Consider the following 24,667-nt stretch of genomic DNA (forward strand, 5'->3'; position numbering starts at 1 on the left):
TGCTATAGTAGCTTATTCCGCAAAGTGTCCTGCATGTCAAATCAAATGAGAGTTTATTGGTTGCGTACACAGATTTTCAGATGTTGTTGTGGGTGTAGCGAAATGCTTGTGTTTCTAGCTCTAACAGTGCAGTAATACCTAGCAATAATAAATATAATAACAATGAACATGTAACCCAGAAAAATTAAGAAATTATGAAATATCAGAACGAGCGATATCAAAGACCAGAATATAAAGAACTATACATACTGTATATACATATGATGGTGTGTAAAGACAGTATGTATATGCATAGAAAAGGTTAGTACAGCAGTAGTTACATAGGAAGAGTCATGACTAGAATACAGTAGATACAGTGCATTAGGAAAGTGTTCAGACCTCTTGACTTTGTCCACATTTTGTTACGTTACAGCCTTGTTCTAAAATGGATTCAATAAATTGTTTTCCTCATCAATCTACACACAATACCCCATAATGACATCACAATACCCCATAATGACATCACAATACCCCATAATGACATCACAATACCCCATAATGACATCACAATACCCCATAATGACATCACAATACCCCATAATGACAAAGCGAAAACAGGTTTTTTGAAATGTTTGTAAATGTATATATTTTTTTTACTGAAATACCTTATTTACATAATTTTTCAGGCCCTTTGCTATGAGCTCAGGTCCATCCTGTTTCTGTTTATCATCCTTGAGATGTTTCTACAACTTGATTGGAGTCCACCTGTGGTAAATTCAATTGTTTGGTCATGATTTAGAAAGGCACACACCTGTCTATATAAGGACCCACAGTTGACAGTGCATGTCAAAGCAAAAACCAAGCCATGAGGTCGAAGGAATTGTCTGTAGAGCTCCGAGACAGGATTGTGTCGAGGTACAGATCTGGGGAAGGGTACCAAAACATTTCTGCAGCATTGAAGGTGCCCAAGAACACAGTGGGCTCCATCATTCTTAAATGAAAGAAGTTAGGATCCACCAACACTCTTCCTAGAGATGGCCACCCGGTCAAACTGAGCAAACAGGGGAGAAGGTTATTGGTCAGGGAGCTGACCAAAAACCGTTTGTCACTCTGACAGAGCTCCAGAGTTCCTCTGTGGAGATGGGAGAACCTTCCAGAAGGACAACCATTTCTGCAGCACTCCACCAATCAGGCCATTATGGTAGAATGGCCAGACTCCTCAGTAAAATGTACATGACAGCCCGCTTGGAGTTTGCCAAAAGGGGCCTAAAGGACTCTCAGACCATGAGAAACAAGATTCTCTGGTCTGATGAAACCAAGATTGAACTCTTTGGCCTGAATGCCAAGCGTCACGTTTGGAGGGAACCTGTTACCAGCCCTACAGTGAAGCATGGTGGTGGCAGCATCATGCTGTGGGGTAGTGTTTCAGCGGCAGGGACTGGGAGACTAGTCAGGATTGAGGGAAAGATGAATGGAGCAAAGTACAGAGAGATCCTTGATGAAAACCTCCAGAGCACTCAGGACCTCAGACTGGGGATTATAGATGGTAGTGGGGTGAACAGGCAGTGGCTAGGGTGTCTGAGGTCCTTGATTATGTAATCAGTCCGATTGTTACTTCGTTTTTCTCTGGTCGAGATCACTCTCCTCGTGTAGTCGACTCACAGAGGGCACGGAGGATGTTCTCCGGTCGACATCACTCTCCTCGTGTAGCCGACTCACAGAGGGCACGGAGGACGTTCTCTGGTCGACATCACTCTCCTCGTGTAGTCGACTCACAGAGGGCACGGAGGACGTTCTCCGGTCGACATCACTCTCCTCGTGTAGTCGACTCACAGAGGGCACGGAGGACGTTCTCTGGTCGACATCACTCTCCTCGTGTAGCCGACTCACAGAGGGCACGGAGGACGTTCTCTGGTCGACATCACTCTCCTCGTGTAGCCGACTCACAGAGGGCACGGAGGAGTTTCTCTGGTCGACATCCCTCTCCTCGTGTAGCCGACTCACAGAGGGCACGGAGGACGTTCTCCGGTCGACATCACTCTCCTCGTGTAGTCGACTCACAGAGGGCACGGAGGTCTTGGGTCCAAAATAGAGCAGAGGTAGAGAGAAACTAGCCAGTTCACCATAATTAAACCCCATAAAAGGAATACAGATTTACAGCACAGCTCTGCAACAGAAGTATAATTCCCGGTTTCTTCTCTGTGAGTAGAATGCAGATGAAAATGATTTCCATGTAGCATTTATATAATAATTGCTTGTCCCAGGTCTGCATCTTTACCTTTCCCTAGCATAAAAGCCTTGCAGAAACACCAATAGATATGAATTTCTTAGTCAGATGATTATTTTTTATATATATATAAACTCCAACAATGCAACAATGAGGAAAGGCAACTCACAGGAGTTAATTAGTCCAGGGTGTTTCAAACCTCTCCTCGGGGACCCCCAGCGAACCTGATTTCACTTTTTAACTAAACCATCAAGCCCTTGAATCAGGTGAATAAGGTGAATCGGGTGAATCAGGTGAATAAGGTGAATCAGGTGAATAAGGTGAATCAGGTGAATAAGGTGAATCGGGTGAATCAGGTGAATCAGGTGAATCAGGTGAGCTAGTTCAGGGCTATTGTGAAACGTTTAAGGGTCTCAGAGGAGAGGTTTAATAACCATTGAGTTAGGTAATACAGCAGCACCAAGAGACCAGGGTAGTGAGGACAGCCTTAGGCTACGACATGTTGTGCTTCACCATAGCAACTCATTTGATCTACAGGGTCCTCAACCTGTGACACGGTTGGTTGTGTGAAAATCCTGTTTAATAATAATGTTTCGTCCCAGTGGCAGGAACACCACATTATGTGTGTTTGTGTTCTAGAATACTGTACATTGCAGGAACACCACATTATGTGTGTTTGTGTTCTAGAATACTGTACATTGCAGGCACACCACATTATGTGTGTTTGTGTTCTAGAATACTGTACATTGCAGGCACACCACATTATGTGTGTTTGTGTTCTAGAATTCTGTACATTGCAGGCACACCACATTATGTGTGTTTGTGTTCTAGAATACTGTACATTGCAGGCACATCACATTATGTGTGTTTGTGTTCTAGAATACTGTACATTGCAGGCACATCACAAAGGTTCCTATGACTACACAGGGCTGCCACAGTACTATATGGGACAACAGCCATGGATGATTCCCACTGGACTGAATGCATTATAACTTCACAAAGTATAGAGCAACGTTCACTTCACAAGTATTTCTCCACAGCCATATATGACGTACGAACCGTGGACACTCACAGTTCGTCAACAGCAGCACAACCGCATGACCTGAAAGTGGAAACTTCTAAATACAAAAGAAGCCCTTTTTAGGACATACTGCAGCTAGTTGCCAAGTCTGAGGGAGAGAACACGAAGGTAGATGAAAACACACACACACACACACACACACACACACACACACACACCAGAATATTATATTATGTTATTTTCCTCAGCACTACAGAAATAAATACTTTTCAATTTCCACGAATACTACTCTCCACACATAACCCCCACATCACAGTACACTGTGTTTGCAGGGGAGAACCAGTATAATAAGCATCACAGCTTTCCAGAGGACTCTCTGCTTGAGTAAGGACACTATGCCAAGGAGGAGCTTTTGTACTGTACAAGTGGACAGAATTGCGTTTGTCTGTGTCCGTGCGTACATGCGTGTGTTGTGGTTGCGGGGGGGGGGGTCCTGTGTGAACTACCCAGCATGCCTTCTGTTCCTACCTGGAGACGACAAGGGGAAGAATGAGCATCTTTAACATCCTCATCAGGAGCTCTCCAGGAAACTGGAAATATTTCACCTCCTACGGAAACACAGAGAGGACACACAGAGCAGAGCAGGACGTTAGTTAGGGTAGATAGGTACAGTAAGTATACAGTAGGTTGGGTATCCATTTACCTGAGAAACATCTGGAGCATCCCAAAAACATATTATTACCTAAAACAATGAAAATGTTGCTTTCTCATATGTCAAGTGAAGGTTGATTGGTTGACGTCAACTATTTCGCTACTAATGTGAATATTTCAACACCATAGTGCCCTCAAAGCTCATCACTAAGCTAAGGACCCTGGAACTAAACACCTCCATCTGCATCTGGATCCTGGACTTTCTGACGGGCCGCCCAGGTGGTGAGGGTAGGTAGCAACACATCTGCCAAGCTGATCCTCAACAATGGAGCCCCTCAGGGGTGCGTGCTCAGTCCCCTCCTGTACTCCCTGTTCACCCACGACTGTGTGGCCCGGCATGACTCCAACACCACACAACAGTGGTAGGCCTGATCACCGACAATGACAAGACAACCAAGACTACGGAGATGATTGTGGACTACAGGAAAAGGAAGACCGAGCACACCCCCATTCTCATCGACAGGGCTGTAGTGGAACAGGTTGAGAGCTTCAAGTTCTTTGGTGTCCACATCACCAACAAACTAGAATGGTCCAAACACACCAAAACATTCGTGAAGAGGGCACGACAAAACCTATTCCCCCTCAGGAGACTGAAAATAAAATAGCACTCCTGTGAGAAAAGCTTGGTGGAGAAGAAGAGAGATCTGTTAGGAGCAAAATGTCTGCCTGAGGAGAGAAGAGGTCTCTTAACAGAAGGATGACCCACTGGGGATTAAACATGTTACGCCATGTGTCTGACTGTTACAAAATAACAATTCTTAATCTCTTTACTTTTAATGTTGATCTGTACTTCTATAGTTCTCCATTTGCAACTCACAGGCAATACAGGCAGTCTTGTGTTTTTGTGTTGGTAAAATGTATCACCTACATGTATGTATATTTGAGGAGGATAGAGAGATAGAGGTATAGTTAGGAAGAGGGAGAGCAGAGGGAGAAGGATAGAAGAGAGAGATAGAGAAAGGGAGGGAGGAAGAGGGTGGGGGGAAGAGGGAAGGAGGGAGAGAGAGAGAGAGAGAGAGAGAGAGAGAGAGAGAGAGAGAGGGACAGCTCAAGGGAGAGTGGGGAGGGAGAGAGAGAGAGGGATGGGGAGGTAGAGCTAGAGAGAGAGAGAGAGAGGGAGAGAGAGGGATGAGAGGGAGAGAGCAAGAGAGAGGGGGGAGCGAGAGAGAGAGGGACTGGAAGGAGAGAGAGAGCGAGGGAGATGGGGAGGTAGAGCTAGAGAGAGAGAGAGAGGGAGAGAGAGAGAGAGGGGGGAATAGGAGAGGGAGAGAGCAAGAGAGAGGGGAGGGGAGAGAGAGAGAATATACATTTGAACACAATAAAACAATAAAACTGCTGAAGAGCTTTAGCTACGGTTTAGTATTAGGAAGGGGGGGTCAGAAAGAGAGGGAGGGGGAGAAAGGCAGGAGGAGAGGGAGAGCTTAGTTTGCCTTTTTTAGATCAGGATCACTGCAGTCAAATGTCAGGCTGATTAGTGTGCGTGTGTGTGTGTGTGTGTGTGTGTGTGTGTGTGTGTGTGTGTGTGTGTGTGTGTGTGTGTGTGTGTGTGTGTGTGTGTGTGTGTGTGTGTGTGTGTGTGTGTGTGTGTGTGTGTGTGTGTGTGTGTGTGTGCGTGTACATGTCTATTGGACTTGGGTGAAAAACACACTCACGCACACAAACAGCTGGCATCGGGCCCTGGCATCTGCCGCCACAGGACAAACAGGCTGGCATGTTGCAAACACACACACAGTTATAGCTCCTTAATACAAATGTTAATGAATGAAAAACCCAGTGACATTCTGGGACGTTGATTCTTGATTATTCTTGATTACTAACACTTGATGGTTCCTGTTGTCAAGGGCAATTCCACAATAATGGATGCCAAACAAAAAAACTTTGATTTCAAAGTTTAACGAACCATTCAACTCTATTCACAAGCAGAATTTCCCAAAACTCTGTTAAATATCTGCTCCTAGTTAATTAAGATTCAAAGATGTCTGCAAAAAGAATTGGGTGTCAAAAATCTATTTTGGTTATTGGAACACAGTAAGGGGCTCCCGAGTGGTGCAGCGGTCTAAAGCACTGGATCTCAGCCCTGAGGCGTCACTATAGTACCTGGTTTGAATCCAGACTGTATCACATCCGGCCATGATTGGGAGTCCCATCGGGCGACGCACAATTGGCGCCAGCGTCGTCCGGGGTTAGGGTTTTTTCCTCAACGGAATTTCATCATGGCTCCCTAATCTGTACTGTACAGAAATGCAATGATATGAATGTCGTTCACTCTACATGCTGGTTCTCATGGGTCCTTTAACATAGAAATGACCTCATGCATCTGTTAGGGGAGTCAAAGGGCGGAGAAGTACTTAGAGTAGCTCAGAGGCTTTTAAAGTATTTTAAGTGGATATCTAGATTTGGGGAGATCAGGAATGAGTACCAAATGGCACCCTATTTCCTATATAGTGCACTACTTTTGACTAGAGCCCTATCGGCCCTGGTCAAAAAAAAAGTGCACTCTATAGTGGATAGGGTGCCATTTGGTACTCAGAGTTCAGTTTGAGCCCGTTGCTGTTAAAGGCATGACATGTCTTTCCAGTCTCTCAAATGAAGCAAATTAATCGGGTTAATCTGGCCAATAAAGGAATCCACAGATTATATTAGATTATCCTGCTGCCATAGACTAGACCAGAGCATTCTGAGTTTGAATCACACAGCGGGTAACATCGGTAAGCAAAAGAAAGAGCTGCAATAAGCGTCAAGCTGGGGAATAACTACCCTTGTTACGGTGCATAGAAACCATTGCTATCGCTCTGTGTGAGAAACAAATACGAGAAATACGGAGCAAACAAACATTCAACTTTTCCTCCCTCGATATGTGTTGTACTGTACATTGTCTTACGTCAGGTCGTGTCCCTCCTATGCAACGGACATGACAGTGGGGGTGGGAGAGGGGGATACGAAGAGTGGGGGTGGAAGAGTGGGGGAGGGAGAGGGGGATACAAAGAGTGGGGGTGGGAGAGTGGAGGTGGGAGAGTGGAGGTTGTAGGCAGTGCACTGTGTACCTATCCACTCTTGAAAGGAGTCACTCCTCAACTCCTATTTGCTATACAATTCTGGCCAACCCTCCTGCCCTCATGACCATCCCATGTCCTAATCAGCCATTTTTTAACCACTATACCTCACAAGAGGTAGGAAAAGAGAGAGAGAGACATGCATTGGCTGAAATAACACTATGATCTTGCTTACCACTCAAACATTTGCTTTGCTTTTTCCTCCATAGTACAGCCTAATCTATGTCAAATAATGCTACTGGATTCCCTACAACGACTGAGATTGTCTGTGTTTGAAGATGATTTGGAACTGTAGAATTGTAGAACTATAGAACTGTAGAACTGTAGAACTGACCTAGGGGCCTTTGTCAAGGAGACCACAGCCATAACAGAAAGTAGGAAGGAAGTGCATGGCACAGTAACAACAACCAACCACATCCAACTTGGTCAGCCATGGAAACTAAGAAAGGACTGGATATTTCTGAGAGGCCATCTAGAGGAGGCTTGTGGTACTATCTCCACCAGGTCGAGCAGAAAAACAGCACATTTGAAAAGGTATGTTTTTAACAAAAATTAAAAGACAGAAGAGTAGCTATTGAGGAACTGCAGAAAAACACAAACCTTCCCAAAGCACCAGAGAGCCCTCTTACACCATGTTGATGTTTCTATTATTTCTGTGCCTGATATAATGTACTCTCCAGAGTCTCCTCCCCCACTATAATGTACTCTCCAGAGTCTCCTCCCCCACTATAATGTACTCTCCAGAGTCTCCTCCACCACTATAATGTACTCTCCAGAGTCTCCTCCACCACTATAATGTACTCTCCAGAGTCTCCTCCACCACTATAATGTATTCTCCAGAGTCTCCTCCACCACTATAATGTATTCTCCAGAGTCTCCTCCACCACTATAATGTACTCTCCAGAGTCTCCTCCCCCACTATAATGTACTCTCCAGAGTCTCCTCCACCACTGTAATGTACTCTCCAGAGTCTCCTACCCCACTATAATGTATTCTCCAGAGTCTCCTCCACCACTATAATGTATTCTCCAGAGTCTCCTCCCCCACTATAATGTACTCTCCAGAGTCTCCTCCACCACTATAATGTACTCTCCAGAGTCTCCTCCCCCACTATAATGTACTCTCCAGAGTCTCCTCCGCCACTATAATGTACTCTCCAGAGTCTCCTCCTCCACTATAATGTACTCTCCAGAGTCTCCTCCACCACTATAATGTACTCTTCAGAGTCTCCTCCTCCACTATAATGTACTCTCCAGAGTCTCCTCCACCACTATAATGTACTCTCCAGAGTCTCCTCCCACACTATAATGTACTCTCCAGAGTCTCCTCCACCACTATAATGTACTCTCCAGAGTCTCCTCCCCCACTATAATGTACTCTCCAGAGTCTCCTCCCCCACTATAATGTACTCTCCAGAGTCTCCTCCTCCACTATAATGTACTCTCCAGAGTCTCCTCCACCACTATAATGTACTCTCCAGAGTCTCCTCCTCCACTATAATGTACTCTCCAGAGTCTCCTCCACCACTATAATGTACTCTCCAGAGTCTCCTCCCCCACTATAATGTACTCTCCAGAGTCTCCTCCCCCACTATAATGTACTCTCCAGAGTCTCCTCCCCTACTGTAATGTACTCTCCAGAGTCTCCTCCTCCACTATAATGTACTCTCCAGAGTCTCCTCCACCACTATAATGTACTCTCCAGAGTCTCCTCCCCCACTATAATGTACTCTCCAGAGTCTCCTCCTCCACTATAATGTATTCTCCAGAGTCTTTTCCCCCACTATAATGTACTCTCCAGAGTCTCCTCCCCCACTATAATGTACTCTCCAGAGTCTCCTCCCCTACTGTAATGTACTCTCCAGAGTCTCCTCCTCCACTATAATGTCCTCTCCAGAGTCTCCTCCACCACTATAATGTACTCTCCAGAGTCTCCTCCACCACTATAATGTACTCTCCAGAGTCTCCTCCACCACTATAATGTACTCTCCAGAGTCTCCTCCACCACTATAATGTACTCTCCAGAGTCTCCTCCACCACTATAATGTACTCTCCAGAGTCTCCTCCCCCACTATAATGTACTCTCCAGAGTCTCCTCCACCACTATAATGTACTCTCCAGAGTCTCCTCCACCACTATAATGTACTCTCCAGAGTCTCCTCCCCCACTATAATGTACTCTCCAGAGTCTCCTCCACCACTATAATGTACTCTCCAGAGTCTCCTCCCCCACTATAATGTATTCTCCAGAGTCTCCTCCACCACTATAATGTACTCTCCAGAGTCTCCTCCCCCACTATAATGTACTCTCCAGAGTCTCCTCCCCTACTGTAATGTACTCTCCAGAGTCTCCTCCACCACTATAATGTACTCTCCAGAGTCTCCTCCACCACTATAATGTACTCTCCAGAGTCTCCTCCCCCACTATAATGTACTCTCCAGAGTCTCCTCCCCCACTATAATGTACTCCCCAGAGTCTCCTCCTCTACTGTAATGTACTCTCCAGAGTCTCCTCCACCACTATAATGTACTCTCCAGAGTCTCCTCCACCACTATAATGTACTCTCCAGAGTCTCCTCCCCCACTATAATGTACTCTCCAGAGTCTCCTCCCCCACTATAATGTACTCTCCAGAGTCTCCTCCACCACTATAATGTACTCTCCAGAGTCTCCTCCACCACCATAATGTATTCTCCAGAGTCTCCTCCCCCACTGTAATGTACTCTCCAGAGTCTCCTCCCCCACTGTAATGTACTCTCCAGAGTCTCCTCCCCCACTGTAATGTACTCTCCAGAGTCTCCTCCCCCACTATAATGTACTCTCCAGAGTCTCCTCCCCCACTGTAATGTACTCTCCAGAGTCTCCTCCCCCACTATAATGTACTCTCCAGAGTCTCCTCCCCCACTGTAATGTACTCTCCAGAGTCTCCTCCCCCACTGTAATGTACTCTCCAGAGTCTCCTCCCCCACTATAATGTACTCTCCAGAGTCTCCTCCCCCACTATAATGTACTCTCCAGAGTCTCCTCCCCCACTGTAATGTACTCTCCAGAGTCTCCTCCCCCACTATAATGTACTCTCCAGAGTCTCCTCCTCCACTATAATGTACTCTCCAGAGTCTCCTCCCCCACTATAATATATTCTCCAGAGTCTCCTCCCCCACTATAATGTACTCTCCAGAGTCTCCTCCCCCACTATAATGTACTCTCCAGAGTCTCCTCCTCCACTATAATGTACTCTCCAGAGTCTCCTCCCCCACTGTAATGTACTCTCCAGAGTCTCCTCCCCCACTATAATGTACTCTCCAGAGTCTCCTCCCCCACTATAATGTACTCTCCAGAGTCTCCTCCCCTACTGTAATGTACTCTCCAGAGTCTCCTCCCCCACTATAATGTAATCTCCAGAGTCTCCTCCTCCACTATAATGTACACTCCAGAGTCTCCTCCCCCACTATAATGTATTCTCCAGAGTCTCCTCCCCCACTATAATGTACTCTCCAGAGTCTCCTCCCCCACTATAATGTACTCTCCAGAGTCTCCTCCCCCACTATAATGTACTCTCCAGAGTCTCCTCCCCCACTATAATGTACTCTCCAGAGTCTCCTCCTCCACTATAATGTACTCTCCAGAGTCTCCTCCCCCACTATAATGTACTCTCCAGAGTCTCCTCCCCCACTATAATGTACTCTCCAGAGTCTCCTCCCCCACTATAATGTATTCTCCAGAGTCTCCTCCTCCACTATAATGTAATCTCCAGAGTCTCCTCCCCCACTATAATGTACTCTCCAGAGTCTCCTCCCCCACTATAATGTACTCTCCAGAGTCTCCTCCCCTACTGTAATGTACTCTCCAGAGTCTCCTCCTCCACTATAATGTACTCTCCAGAGTCTCCTCCACCACTATAATGTACTCTCCAGAGTCTCCTCCCCCACTATAATGTACTCTCCAGAGTCTCCTCCTCCACTATAATGTATTCTCCAGAGTCTCCTCCCCCACTATAATGTACTCTCCAGAGTCTCCTCCCCCACTATAATGTACTCTCCAGAGTCTCCTCCCCTACTGTAATGTACTCTCCAGAGTCTCCTCCTCCACTATAATGTACTCTCCAGAGTCTCCTCCACCACTATAATGTACTCTCCAGAGTCTCCTCCACCACTATAATGTACTCTCCAGAGTCTCCTCCACCACTTTAATGTACTCTCCAGAGTCTCCTCCACCACTATAATGTACTCTCCAGAGTCTCCTCCACCACTATAATGTACTCTCCAGAGTCTCCTCCCCCACTATAATGTACTCTCCAGAGTCTCCTCCACCACTATAATGTACTCTCCAGAGTCTCCTCCACCACTATAATGTACTCTCCAGAGTCTCCTCCCCCACTATAATGTACTCTCCAGAGTCTCCTCCACCACTATAATGTACTCTCCAGAGTCTCCTCCCCCACTATAATGTATTCTCCAGAGTCTCCTCCACCACTATAATGTACTCTCCAGAGTCTCCTCCCCCACTATAATGTACTCTCCAGAGTCTCCTCCCCTACTGTAATGTACTCTCCAGAGTCTCCTCCACCACTATAATGTACTCTCCAGAGTCTCCTCCACCACTATAATGTACTCTCCAGAGTCTCCTCCCCCACTATAATGTACTCTCCAGAGTCTCCTCCCCCACTATAATGTACTCTCCAGAGTCTCCTCCCCTACTGTAATGTACTCTCCAGAGTCTCCTCCACCACTATAATGTACTCTCCAGAGTCTCCTCCACCACTATAATGTACTCTCCAGAGTCTCCTCCCCCACTATAATGTACTCTCCAGAGTCTCCTCCCCCACTATAATGTACTCTCCAGAGTCTCCTCCACCACTATAATGTACTCTCCAGAGTCTCCTCCACCACTGTAATGTATTCTCCAGAGTCTCCTCCCCCACTGTAATGTACTCTCCAGAGTCTCCTCCCCCACTGTAATGTACTCTCCAGAGTCTCCTCCCCCACTGTAATGTACTCTCCAGAGTCTCCTCCCCCACTATAATGTACTCTCCAGAGTCTCCTCCCCCACTATAATGTACTCTCCAGAGTCTCCTCCCCTACTGTAATGTACTCTCCAGAGTCTCCTCCCCCACTATAATGTAATCTCCAGTCTCCTCCTCCACTATAATGTACACTCCAGAGTCTCCTCCCCCACTATAATGTATTCTCCAGAGTCTCCTCCCCCACTATAATGTACTCTCCAGAGTCTCCTCCCCCACTATAATGTACTCTCCAGAGTCTCCTCCCCCACTATAATGTACTCTCCAGAGTCTCCTCCCCCACTATAATGTACTCTCCAGAGTCTCCTCCCCCACTGTAATGTACTCTCCAGAGTCTCCTCCCCCACTATAATGTACTCTCCAGAGTCTCCTCCCCCACTATAATGTACTCTCCAGAGTCTACTCCCCCACTATAATGTATTCTCCAGAGTCTCCTCCCCCACTATAATGTACTCTCCAGAGTCTCCTCCCCCACTATAATGTAATCTCCAGAGTCTCCTCCCCTACTGTAATGTACTCTCCAGAGTCTCCTCCCCCACTATAATGTACTCTCCAGAGTCTCCTCCCCCACTATAATGTACTCTCCAGAGTCTCCTCCCCCACTATAATGTACTCTCCAGAGTCTCCTCCCCCACTGTAATGTACTCTCCAGAGTCTCCTCCCCCACTATAATGTAATCTCCAGAGTCTCCTCCCCCACTATAATGTACTCTCCAGAGTCTCCTCCCCCACTATAATGTAATCTCCAGAGTCTCCTCCCCTACTGTAATGTACTCTCCAGAGTCTCCTCCTCCACTATAATGTACTCTCCAGAGTCTCCTCCACCACTATAATGTACTCTCCAGAGTCTCCTCCCCCACTATAATGTACTCTCCAGAGTCTCCTCCTCCACTATAATGTATTCTCCAGAGTCTCCTCCCCCACTATAATGTACTCTCCAGAGTCTCCTCCCCCACTATAATGTACTCTCCAGAGTCTCCTCCCCTACTGTAATGTACTCTCCAGAGTCTCCTCCTCCACTATAATGTACTCTCCAGAGTCTCCTCCACCACTATAATGTACTCTCCAGAGTCTCCTCCACCACTATAATGTACTCTCCAGAGTCTCCTCCACCACTTTAATGTACTCTCCAGAGTCTCCTCCACCACTATAATGTACTCTCCAGAGTCTCCTCCACCACTATAATGTACTCTCCAGAGTCTCCTCCCCCACTATAATGTACTCTCCAGAGTCTCCTCCACCACTATAATGTACTCTCCAGAGTCTCCTCCACCACTATAATGTACTCTCCAGAGTCTCCTCCCCCACTATAATGTACTCTCCAGAGTCTCCTCCACCACTATAATGTACTCTCCAGAGTCTCCTCCCCCACTATAATGTATTCTCCAGAGTCTCCTCCACCACTATAATGTACTCTCCAGAGTCTCCTCCCCCACTATAATGTACTCTCCAGAGTCTCCTCCCCTACTGTAATGTACTCTCCAGAGTCTCCTCCACCACTATAATGTACTCTCCAGAGTCTCCTCCACCACTATAATGTACTCTCCAGAGTCTCCTCCCCCACTATAATGTACTCTCCAGAGTCTCCTCCCCCACTATAATGTACTCTCCAGAGTCTCCTCCCCTACTGTAATGTACTCTCCAGAGTCTCCTCCACCACTATAATGTACTCTCCAGAGTCTCCTCCACCACTATAATGTACTCTCCAGAGTCTCCTCCCCCACTATAATGTACTCTCCAGAGTCTCCTCCCCCACTATAATGTACTCTCCAGAGTCTCCTCCACCACTATAATGTACTCTCCAGAGTCTCCTCCACCACTGTAATGTATTCTCCAGAGTCTCCTCCCCCACTGTAATGTACTCTCCAGAGTCTCCTCCCCCACTGTAATGTACTCTCCAGAGTCTCCTCCCCCACTGTAATGTACTCTCCAGAGTCTCCTCCCCCACTATAATGTACTCTCCAGAGTCTCCTCCCCCACTATAATGTACTCTCCAGAGTCTCCTCCCCTACTGTAATGTACTCTCCAGAGTCTCCTCCCCCACTATAATGTAATCTCCAGAGTCTCCTCCTCCACTATAATGTACACTCCAGAGTCTCCTCCCCCACTATAATGTATTCTCCAGAGTCTCCTCCCCCACTATAATGTACTCTCCAGAGTCTCCTCCCCCACTATAATGTACTCTCCAGAGTCTCCTCCCCCACTATAATGTACTCTCCAGAGTCTCCTCCCCCACTATAATGTACTCTCCAGAGTCTCCTCCCCCACTGTAATGTACTCTCCAGAGTCTCCTCCCCCACTATAATGTACTCTCCAGAGTCTCCTCCCCCACTATAATGTACTCTCCAGAGTCTACTCCCCCACTATAATGTATTCTCCAGAGTCTCCTCCCCCACTATAATGTACTCTCCAGAGTCTCCTCCCCCACTATAATGTAATCTCCAGAGTCTCCTCCCCTACTGTAATGTACTCTCCAGAGTCTCCTCCCCCACTATAATGTACTCTCCAGAGTCTCCTCCCCCACTATAATGTACTCTCCAGAGTCTCCTCCCCCACTATAATGTACTCTCCAGAGTCTCCTCCCCCACTGTAATGTACTCTCCAGAGTCTCCTCCCCCACTATAATGTAATCTCCAGAGTCTCCTCCCCCACTATAATGTAATCTCCAGAGTCTCCTCCCCCACTATAATGTACTCTCCAGAGTCTCCTCCCCCACTATAATGTACTCTCCAGAGTCTCCTCCCCCACTGTAATGTACTCTCCAGAGTCTCCTCCCCCACTATAATGTAATCTCCAGAGTCTCCTCCCCCACTATAATGTAATCTCCAGAGTCTCCTCCCCCACTATAATGTACTCTCCAGAGTCTCCTCCCCCACTATAATGTACTCTCCAGAGTCTCCTCCCCCACTATAATGTACTCTCCAGACTCTCCTCCCCCACTATAATGTACTCTCCGGAGTCTCCTCCATCACTATAATGTACTCTCCAGAGTCTCCTCCCCCACTATAATGTACTCTCCAGAGTCTCCTCCCCCACTATAATGTACTCTCCAGAGTCTCCTCCCCCACTATAATGTACTCTCCGGAGTCTCCTCCCCCACTATAATGTACTCTCCAGAGTCTCCTCCCCCACTATAATGTATTCTCCAGAGTCTCCTCCCCCACTATAATGTATTCTCCAGAGTCTCCTCCCCCACTTACACGACTGCATGTTTTTGGGACTAATGTTTAAAACATTGTGCATTGAAGGAACAGGATGTTCAAAGGAAATCAACAGGAAGGATTTATACAGGACCAGTCAAAAGTTTGGCAACACCTACTAATTATTTTTTCTTTATTTTTTACTATTTTCTACATTGTAGAATAATAGTGAAGACATCAAAACTATGAAATAACACATATGGAATCATTTAGTAACTAAAAAAGTGTTAAACAAATCAAAATATATTTTAGATTTGAGATTCTTCGAAGTAGCCACCCTTTGCCTTGATGACAGCTTTGCACACTCTTGGCATTCTCTCAACCAGCTTCATGAGGTAGTCACCTGGAATGCATTTTAATTAACAGATGTGCCTTGTTAAAAGTTCATTTGTGGACATCCTTTCCTTCTCTATGCGTTTGAGCAAGTCAGTTGTGTTCTGACAATGTAGGGGTGGTACACAGAAGATTTGGTAAAATACCAAGTCCATATTATGGCAAGAACAGCTCAAATTAGCAAAGAGAAACGACAGTCCATCATCACTTTAAGACATGAAGGTCAGTCAATACGGAAAATGTCAAGAACTTTGAAAGTTTCTTCAACTGCAGTAGCAAAAACCATCAAGCGCTATGATGAAACTGTCTCTCATGAGGACCACCACAGGAAAGGAAAACCCAGAGTTACCTCAGCCGCAGAGGATAAGTTCATTAGAGTTACCAGCCTCAGAAATTGCAGCCTACATACATTATTCACAGAGTTCAAGTAACAGACACATCTCAACTGTTCAGAAGACACTGTGTGATGGTGTGGGGGTTCTTTGCTGGTGACACTGTCTGTGATTTATTTGGAATTCAAGGCACACTTAACCAGCATGGCTACAACAGCATTATGCAGTGATACACCATCCCATCTGGTTTGTGCTTAGTGGGACTGTCATTTATTTTTCAACAAGACAATGAACCAACATAACTGCAGGCTGTGTAAGGGCTATTTGACCAAGAAGGAGAGTGATGGAGTGGGGCATCAGATGACTTGGCCTCCACAATCACCCGACCTCAACCCAATTGAGATGGTTTGGGATGAGTTGGGACCGCAGAGTGAAAGAAAAGCAGCCATCAAGTGCTCAGCATATGTGGAAACTCCTTCAACACTGTTGGAAAAGCATTCCAGGTGAAGCTGGTTGAGAGAATTCCAATAATGTGCAAAGCTGCCACTCGAGGCAAAGGTTGGCTACTTTGAAGAGCCAACCTTTGAGAGATATCCATGTTGTTTTGTAACTTCACAGTATTTTGTCCCTAAGAAAACTAGCTTTTCTAATATGATCTTCGGATGTATACATGTATTTATATATAATGTATAGCGTCACATATGTAGGGTCTTAATTTGATCATCCTGTTGCAGGATAACTTTTTAACAAGGCTTCTGAAGTTTGTAACTTCGACTTTGACATTTCTGACTTGATTTTCCTTTACGAAAGTTGTATCAACCCTTTCAAAAAGATCCATGAATTATAATTAGCATAATCATTTGCATGTCTTGTTGCTGTAGGATTAATTTCCTGCTGTAGCAAACTGGCTCAAATTAAGATCCTACATCTAATAGTCACATGCGCCGAATTCAACAGGAATTCACCTTACAGTGAAATGCTTACTTACGAGCCCCTAACCAACAATGCAGTTACAAAAATATGGATAAGAAGAAGAAATAAAAGTAACGAGTAATTAAAGAGCAGCAGTAAAAATAACAATAGAGAGACTGTATACAGGGGGATAGTGGTACAGAGTCAATGTCCGTGGCACCGGTTAGTTGAGGTAATATGTACATGTAGATATAGTTCTTAAAATGACTGTGCATAGATGATAACAACAGAGAGTGGCAGCAGTGTAAAAAAGGGGAGGGGGAAATGCAAATAGTCTGAGTAGCCATTTGATTAGATGTTCAGGAGTCTTATGGCTTGGGGGAGGAAGCTGTTTAGAAGCCTCTTGAACCTAGACTTGGTGCTCTGGTACCGCTTGCCGAGCGGTAGCAGAGAGAACAGTCTATGACTAGGGTGGCTGGAGTCTTTGACAATTTTTAGGGCCTTCCTCTGACACCGCCTGGTATAGAGGTCCTTGATGGCAGGAAGCTTAGCCTCCGTAATGTACTGGGCCGTTCGCACTACCCTCTGTAGTTCCTTGCAGTCGGTGGCCGAGCAGTTACCATACCAGGCAGTGATGCACCCAGTCAGGATGCTCTCGATGGTGCAGCTGTAGAACCTTCTGAAGATCTGAGGACCCATGCCAAATCTTTTCAGTCTCCTGAGGGGGAATAGGTTTTGTCGTGCCCACTTCATGACTGTCTTGGTGTGCTTGGACCATGTTAGTTTGTTGGTGATGTGGAACTTGAAGGAACTTGAAGTTCTCAACCTGTTCCATTGCAGCCCCGTCGATGAGAATGGGGAAGTGCTCTGTCCTCTGTATCAAATTATACATACATTCTTGTTTAATTGCATCAATTATTATAATGACACACATAATGAGCCAATTTCTTGTTTCATTGCAGCAATTATTATGATGACACACTGGTACACAATTTCAAAGTTTATTTTCATAACACACAGGACTGATTGAGTGTCGCACACTACATGTGTAACATTAGCACAGCTGATTGTGTACATTGTGTGCAGTAATTATCTTTGTAAAGGTAACTTGAACAGGATGCCCTCAAACTAATTACAGTAATTACAGTATATTCTGTTATGTATCTGATAAACATTGAATGTCTAGCGGGAAACGCTGCCGCCTGCAGCACGTCACCTACAGCGTGGGTACTGGTTAGGTATCCCGAACCGACCCGAACCCAGCACTACTCTGCATCTGCCTTCCTCTCTGTCTGTATCCCCATGTATATACCAGCACTATAATAATACACTTAAAAAAAACAAGCAAACAGCCAATAACACCAGTGTGCTGCATTTTAGCCCATCTATGTGACTGACAGCAAAGCCTCAACAGCCACTAGCAATCCTTAATCTCATCAATTAGCAGACCGATGAGAAGTCTGAGACCGATGTGAAGTCTGAGACAGAGGTGAAGTCTGAGACAGAGGTGAAGTCTGTGACAGAGGTGAAGTCTGAGACCGATGTGAAGTCTGAGACAGAGGTGAAGTCTGAGACAGAGGTGAAGTCTGAGACAGAGGTGAAGTCTGTGACAGAGGTGAAGTCTGAGACAGAGGTGAAGTCTGAGACAGAGGTGAAGTCTGTGACCGATGAGAAGTCTGAGACCGATGTGAAGTCTGAGACAGAGGTGAAGTCTGAGACAGAGGTGAAGTCTGAGACAGAGGTGAAGTCTGAGACAGAGGTGAAGTCTGAGACAGAGGTGAAGTCTGTGACCGATGAGAAGTCTGAGACCGATGTGAAGTCTGAGACAGAGGTGAAGTCTGAGACAGAGGTGAAGTCTGAGACAGAGGTGAAGTCTGAGACCGATGAGAAGTCTGAGACAGAGGTGAAGTCTGAGACAGAGGTGAAGTCTGAGACAGAGGTGAAGTCTGAGACAGAGGTGAAGTCTGAGACAGAGGTGAAGTCTGAGACAGAGGTGAAGTCTGAGACAGAGGTGAAGTCTGAGACCGATGAGAAGTCTGAGACAGAGGTGAAGTCTGAGACAGAGGTGAAGTCTGAGACCGATGAGAAGTCGCCTATTTTGTTCACAGACAGGACAAGTGAAGCCAAACAAATCCACAGGGACGGGATCCGGGATCCGTTGGCATTACCCAACAGCATGAATCACCACATGAGTTGAAGTGTCTGGAAGTGCTAGAATTTGTATGTCATTTTTTGGGGCTGAGCAACCCAGCTATTTTGTAAACAGAAACAGTGTCTCTTTCCATAAGTCAGTCTGAGCAGTGTCATCCTAGAGACTGAGCCGTGAAGGACTGTAGCATCAGGCCTAGCCGCTAAACTACAGCAGCCATTGGTACTGCAACATTACAGAGCTCGTCTGTACAGCAACAGCTTATAGAGCTTATAGGTCCCCCTCTTTCTCTACCCACCTCAGTTCTCAAAGACGTACTGTAACACTCACAGACCTAGCTGCAACACAAGACGTTCAAAATACGTTCAAAAGACGTACTGTAACACTCACAGACCTAGCTGCAACACAAAACGCTCAAAATACGTACTGTAACACTCACAGACCTAGCTGCAACACAAGACGTTCAAAATACGTTCAAAAGACGTACTGTAACACTCACAGACCTAGCTGCAACACAAAACGCTCAAAAGACGTACTGTAACACTCACAGACCTAGCTGCAACACAAAACGCTCAAAAGACGTACTGTAACACTCACAGACCTAGCTGCAACACAAAACGCTCAAAAGACGTACTGTAACACTCACAGACCTAGCTGCAACGCAAGACGTTCAAAATACGTTCAAAAGACGTACTGTAACACTCACAGACCTAGCTGCAACACAAAACGCTCAAAAGACGTACTGTAACACTCACAGACCTAGCTGCAACACAAGACGTTCAAAAGACGTACTGTAACACTCACAGACCTAGCTGCAACACAAGACGTTCAAAAGACGTACTGTAACACTCACAGACCTAGCTGCAACACAAGACGTTCAAAAGACGTACTGTAACACTCACAGACCTAGCTGCAACACAAAACGCTCAAAATACGTACTGTAACACTCACAGACCTAGCTGCAACACAAGACGTTCAAAATACGTTCAAAAGACGTACTGTAACACTCACAGACCTAGCTGCAACACAAAACGCTCAAAAGACGTACTGTAACACTCACAGACCTAGCTGCAACACAAAACGCTCAAAAGACGTACTGTAACACTCACAGACCTAGCTGCAACACAAAACGCTCAAAAGACGTACTGTAACACTCACAGACCTAGCTGCAACGCAAGACGTTCAAAATACGTTCAAAAGACGTACTGTAACACTCACAGACCTAGCTGCAACACAAAATGCTCAAAAGACGTACTGTAACACTCACAGACCTAGCTGCAACACAAGACGTTCAAAAGACGTACTGTAACACTCACAGACCTAGCTGCAACACAAGACGTTCAAAAGACGTACTGTAACACTCACAGACCTAGCTGCAACACAAAACGTTCAAAATACGTACTGTAACACTCACAGACCTAGCTGCAACACAAAACGCTCAAAAGACGCACTGTAACACTCACAGACCTAGCTGCAACACAAGACGTTCAAAATACGTACTGTAACACTCACAGACCTAGCTGCAACACAAGACGTTCAAAAGACGTACTGTAACACTCACAGACCTAGCTGCAACACAAGACGTTCAAAAGACGTTCAAAAGACGTACTGTAACACTCACAGACCTAGCTGCAACACAAAACGTTCAAAAGACGTACTGTAACACTCACAGACCTAGCTGCAACACAAGACGTTCAAAATACGTACTGTAACACTCACAGACCTAGCTGCAACACAAAACGTTCAAAATACGTACTGTAACACTCACAGACCTAGCTGCAACACAAGACGTTCAAAAGACGTACTGTAACACTCACAGACCTAGCTGCAACACAAGACGTTCAAAAGACGTTCAAAATACGTACTGTAACACTCACAGACCTAGCTGCAACACAAAACGTTCAAAAGACGTTCAAAATACGTACTGTAACACTCACAGACCTAGCTGCAACACAAGACGTTCAAAAGACGTTCAAAATACGTACTGTAACACTCACAGACCTAGCTGCAAAACAAAACGTTCAAAAGACGTACTGTAACACTCACAGACCTAGCTGCAACACAAGACGTTCAAAAGACGTTCAAAATACGTACTGTAACACGTTCAAAGGCGTCATTCAAACAATTTTGCCCACCCTTCAATCACACAGGTGAAATAAGGTTGGTATTGTCCCTTGCTAGGACAACAATGTGGGTTATAGGTATGTGGTGTGTTTTGGGGTATTTTTTGGAGGACACTGAGGGGTGTTTTTCAGGGCTAGGGGGACAGAGGGACCTGTGGACAGGGAGGACCAACAGAGGACAGAGGGACCAGTGGACAGGGAGGACCAACAGGGGACAGAGGGACCAGTGGACAGGGAGGACCAACAGGGGACAGAGGGACCTGTGGACAGGGAGGACCAACAGAGGACAGAGGGACCAGTGGACAGGGAGGACCAACAGGGGACAGAGGGACCAGTGGACAGGGAGGACCAACAGGGGACAGAGGGACCAGTGGACAGGGAGGACCAACAGGGGACAGAGGGACCTGTGGACAGGGAGGACCAACAGAGGACAGAGGGACCAGTGGACAGGGAGGACCAACAGGGGACAGAGGGACCAGTGGACAGGGAGGACCAACAGGGGACAGAGGGACCTGTGGACAGGGAGGACCAACAGAGGACAGAGGGACCAGTGGACAGGGATGACTAACAGAGGACAGAGGGACCAGTGGACAGGGAGGACCAACGGGGGACAGAGGGACCAGTGGACAGGGAGGACCAGCAGGGGACAGAGGGACCAGTGGACAGGGAGGACCAACAGGGGGCAGAGGGACCAGTGGACAGAGAGGACCAGCAGGGGACAGAGGGACCAGTGGACAGGGAGGACCAACAGGGGACAGAGGGACCAGTGGACAGGGAGGACCAGCAGGGGACAGAGGGACCAGTGGACAGGGAGGACCAACAGAGGGCTTTCGGGATAGTGGAGGGGTGGGGGGTTGGACAGACAGAGGGTTTTAGGGATAGTGGAGGGGTGGGGGGTTGAGAGGGTATGGGAACAGGAGACCCAGGTGTTTCTGGAACAGAGTACTTCTAACTGTAGGTGTGAGGGAACAGGGTCCTTTAGGGATGGTGGGGCGAGGGAACAGGGTCCTTTAGGGAGGGTGGGGCGAGGGAACAGGGTCCTTTAGGGATGGTGGGGCGAGGGAACAGGGTCCTTTAGGGATGGTGGGGCGAGGGAACAGGGTCCTTTAGGGAGGGTGGGGCGAGGGAACAGGTCCTTTAGGGATGGTGGGGCGAGGGAACAGGTCCTTTAGGGATGGTGGGGCGAGGGAACAGGGTCCTTTAGGGAGGGTGGGGCGAGGGAACAGGGTCCTTTAGGGAGGGTGGGGCGAGGGAACAGGGTCCTTTAGGGAGGGTGGGGCGAGGGAACAGGTCCTTTAGGGACGGTGGGGCGAGGGAACAGGTCCTTTAGGGATGGTGGGGCGAGGGAACAGGGTCCTTTAGGGAGGGTGGGGCGAGGGAACAGGGTCCTTTAGGGAGGGTGGGGCGAGGGAACAGGTCCTTTAGGGACGGTGGGGCGAGGGAACAGGTCCTTTAGGGAAGGTAGGGATAACTATTGAAGGGAGGGTTTTGGTGGGGCGAGGGAACAGGGTCCTTTAGGGAGGGTGGGGCGAGGGAACAGGTCCTTTAGGGATGGTGGGGCGAGGGAACAGGTCCTTTAGGGATGGTGGGGCGAGGGAACAGGGTCCTTTAGGGATGGTGGGGCGAGGGAACAGGGTCCTTTAGGGAGGGTGGGGCGAGGGAACAGGGTCCTTTAGGGAGGGTGGGGCGAGGGAACAGGGTCCTTTAGGGAGGGTGGGGCGAGGGAACAGGTCCTTTAGGGACGGTGGGGCGAGGGAACAGGTCCTTTAGGGATGGTGGGGCGAGGGAACAGGGTCCTTTAGGGAGGGTGGGGCGAGGGAACAGGGTCCTTTAGGGAGGGTGGGGCGAGGGAACAGGTCCTTTAGGGACGGTGGGGCGAGGGAACAGGTCCTTTAGGGAAGGTAGGGATAACTATTGAAGGGAGGGTTTTGGTTGGGGGAGGGAACAGGTCCTTTTGGGACGGTGGGGCGAGGGAACAGGTCCTTTAGGGACAGGGGGCGAAGGAACAGGTCCTTTAGGGACAGGGGGCGAAGGAACAGGTCCTTTAGGGACGGTGGGGATAACTATTGAAGGGGGGGTTTTGGTTGGGCGAAGGAACAGGTCCTTTAGGGACGGTGGGGCGAAGGAACAGGTCCTTTAGGGACGGTGGGGCGAGGGAACAGGTCCTTTAGGGACGGTGGGGCGAGGGAACAGGTCCTTTAGGGAAGGTAGGGATAACTATTGAAGGGAGGGTTTTGGTTGGGGGAGGGAACAGGTCCTTTTGGGACGGTGGGGCGAGGGAACAGGTCCTTTAGGGACAGGGGGCGAAGGAACAGGTCCTTTAGGGACAGGGGGCGAAGGAACAGGTCCTTTAGGGACGGTGGGGATAACTATTGAAGGGGGGGTTTTGGTTGGGCGAAGGAACAGGTCCTTTAGGGACGGTGGGGCGAGGGAACAGGTCCTTTAGGGACGGTGGGGCGAGGGAACAGGTCCTTTAGGGAAGGTAGGGATAACTATTGAAGGGAGGGTTTTGGTTGGGGGAGGGAACAGGTCCTTTTGGGACGGTGGGGCGAGGGAACAGGTCCTTTAGGGACAGGGGGCGAAGGAACAGGTCCTTTAGGGACAGGGGGCGAAGGAACAGGTCCTTTAGGGACGGTGGGGATAACTATTGAAGGGGGGTTTTGGTTGGGGGAGGGAACAGGACACCCTGCAGGTGTTAGTTTTGACACTGACCTGGTCTGAGAGCTGCTTTCCCCGCAGGTGGAACCCCATCATACAGCCAATGACAACGGCCAACACAGACAGGATGAGGAGCCCGTTCTGCGCACACACATTCTTTACCCGACCCCAAACCTCCGAAAAGTTCACCGCCATCCTTACTCCCACGTAAAGTCCTCCACAGTCCCTGGCTGGTCACTCACTCCACCAGAGTCCCTGGCTGGTCACTTCACTCAGCCATAAAGAGCAAGGTCTATATGGGGCACGCGACAGACCGGACGGCAGGAGACGGAAAGATAGAAGACGGGGGAGGAGATATGGAAACAGAGAGCCTTGGAGAGAAGGGAGGGACTGAAGAATGAAAGTGAGAAAAAAGACTGAATTGGGGAGGAGATGGATTGAGAGAAAATGGAGTAGGTGGAGGAAGTAGAGGTTGGCCAAAACAAAGGGAAGAAGGCAGTAGTTGTCCTCCTCGGATAAAGCACTTTAGGGGGTTTCTGCGATGAAGCTCTCTCTATCATTCCACACAGGACTAAGAGCATCACACTTTCCAGGCACACACACGGTATTTCTCTCTCTCTCTCTTTCTCTCTCTCTCTCTTTCTCTAGCCAGTAGGGGGCTCTGGTGACAGCTGGCAGTACTGTCCTCAGGGTTAATACATTAGATCCTATTAGGAGCGGCCATGACGAGCTATGCACACACACACACACACGCATACACACACTTCGCTGTGCTGCATTATTGGGATATCAGCAGGATGGATTAAAGACCTACCAACAATTGGACAGAGGATTGTTCCAACAACAACGAGTGTAAAACAACTAGCCTGGGTAGGGGAAGAAGGAAAAGAGGAGAGGAGGGCGAGGGAAGGAGGGGGAAGAGGAGAGGGGGAGGAAGAGGAGGAGGGGGAAG

The 24,667-nt window shown here is 47.6% G+C and overlaps 1 protein-coding gene across 1 annotated transcript in view; it reads right to left on the reverse strand.

The window, feature by feature from the left end:
* Window positions 1-24,326, reverse strand: part of slc1a7a (solute carrier family 1 member 7a) — a 70,201-nt gene extending 45,875 nt beyond the window's left edge. The window contains exons 1-2 of the mRNA XM_036986515.2: window positions 23,770-24,326; window positions 3,756-3,835 (exon numbers count right to left, since the gene is read on the reverse strand). Coding sequence (XP_036842410.2) covers window positions 3,756-3,835; window positions 23,770-23,910 — 221 coding nt within the window. The 5' untranslated portion in view covers window positions 23,911-24,326. The remainder of the gene's footprint in view (window positions 1-3,755; window positions 3,836-23,769) is intronic.
* Window positions 24,327-24,667: the final 341 nt, after the last annotated feature.

The sequence above is a fragment of the Oncorhynchus mykiss genome, chromosome 8 (assembly GCF_057628025.1).
Source record: "Oncorhynchus mykiss isolate SJ-2025 chromosome 8, ASM5762802v1, whole genome shotgun sequence".
Taxonomy (NCBI): domain Eukaryota; kingdom Metazoa; phylum Chordata; class Actinopteri; order Salmoniformes; family Salmonidae; genus Oncorhynchus; species Oncorhynchus mykiss.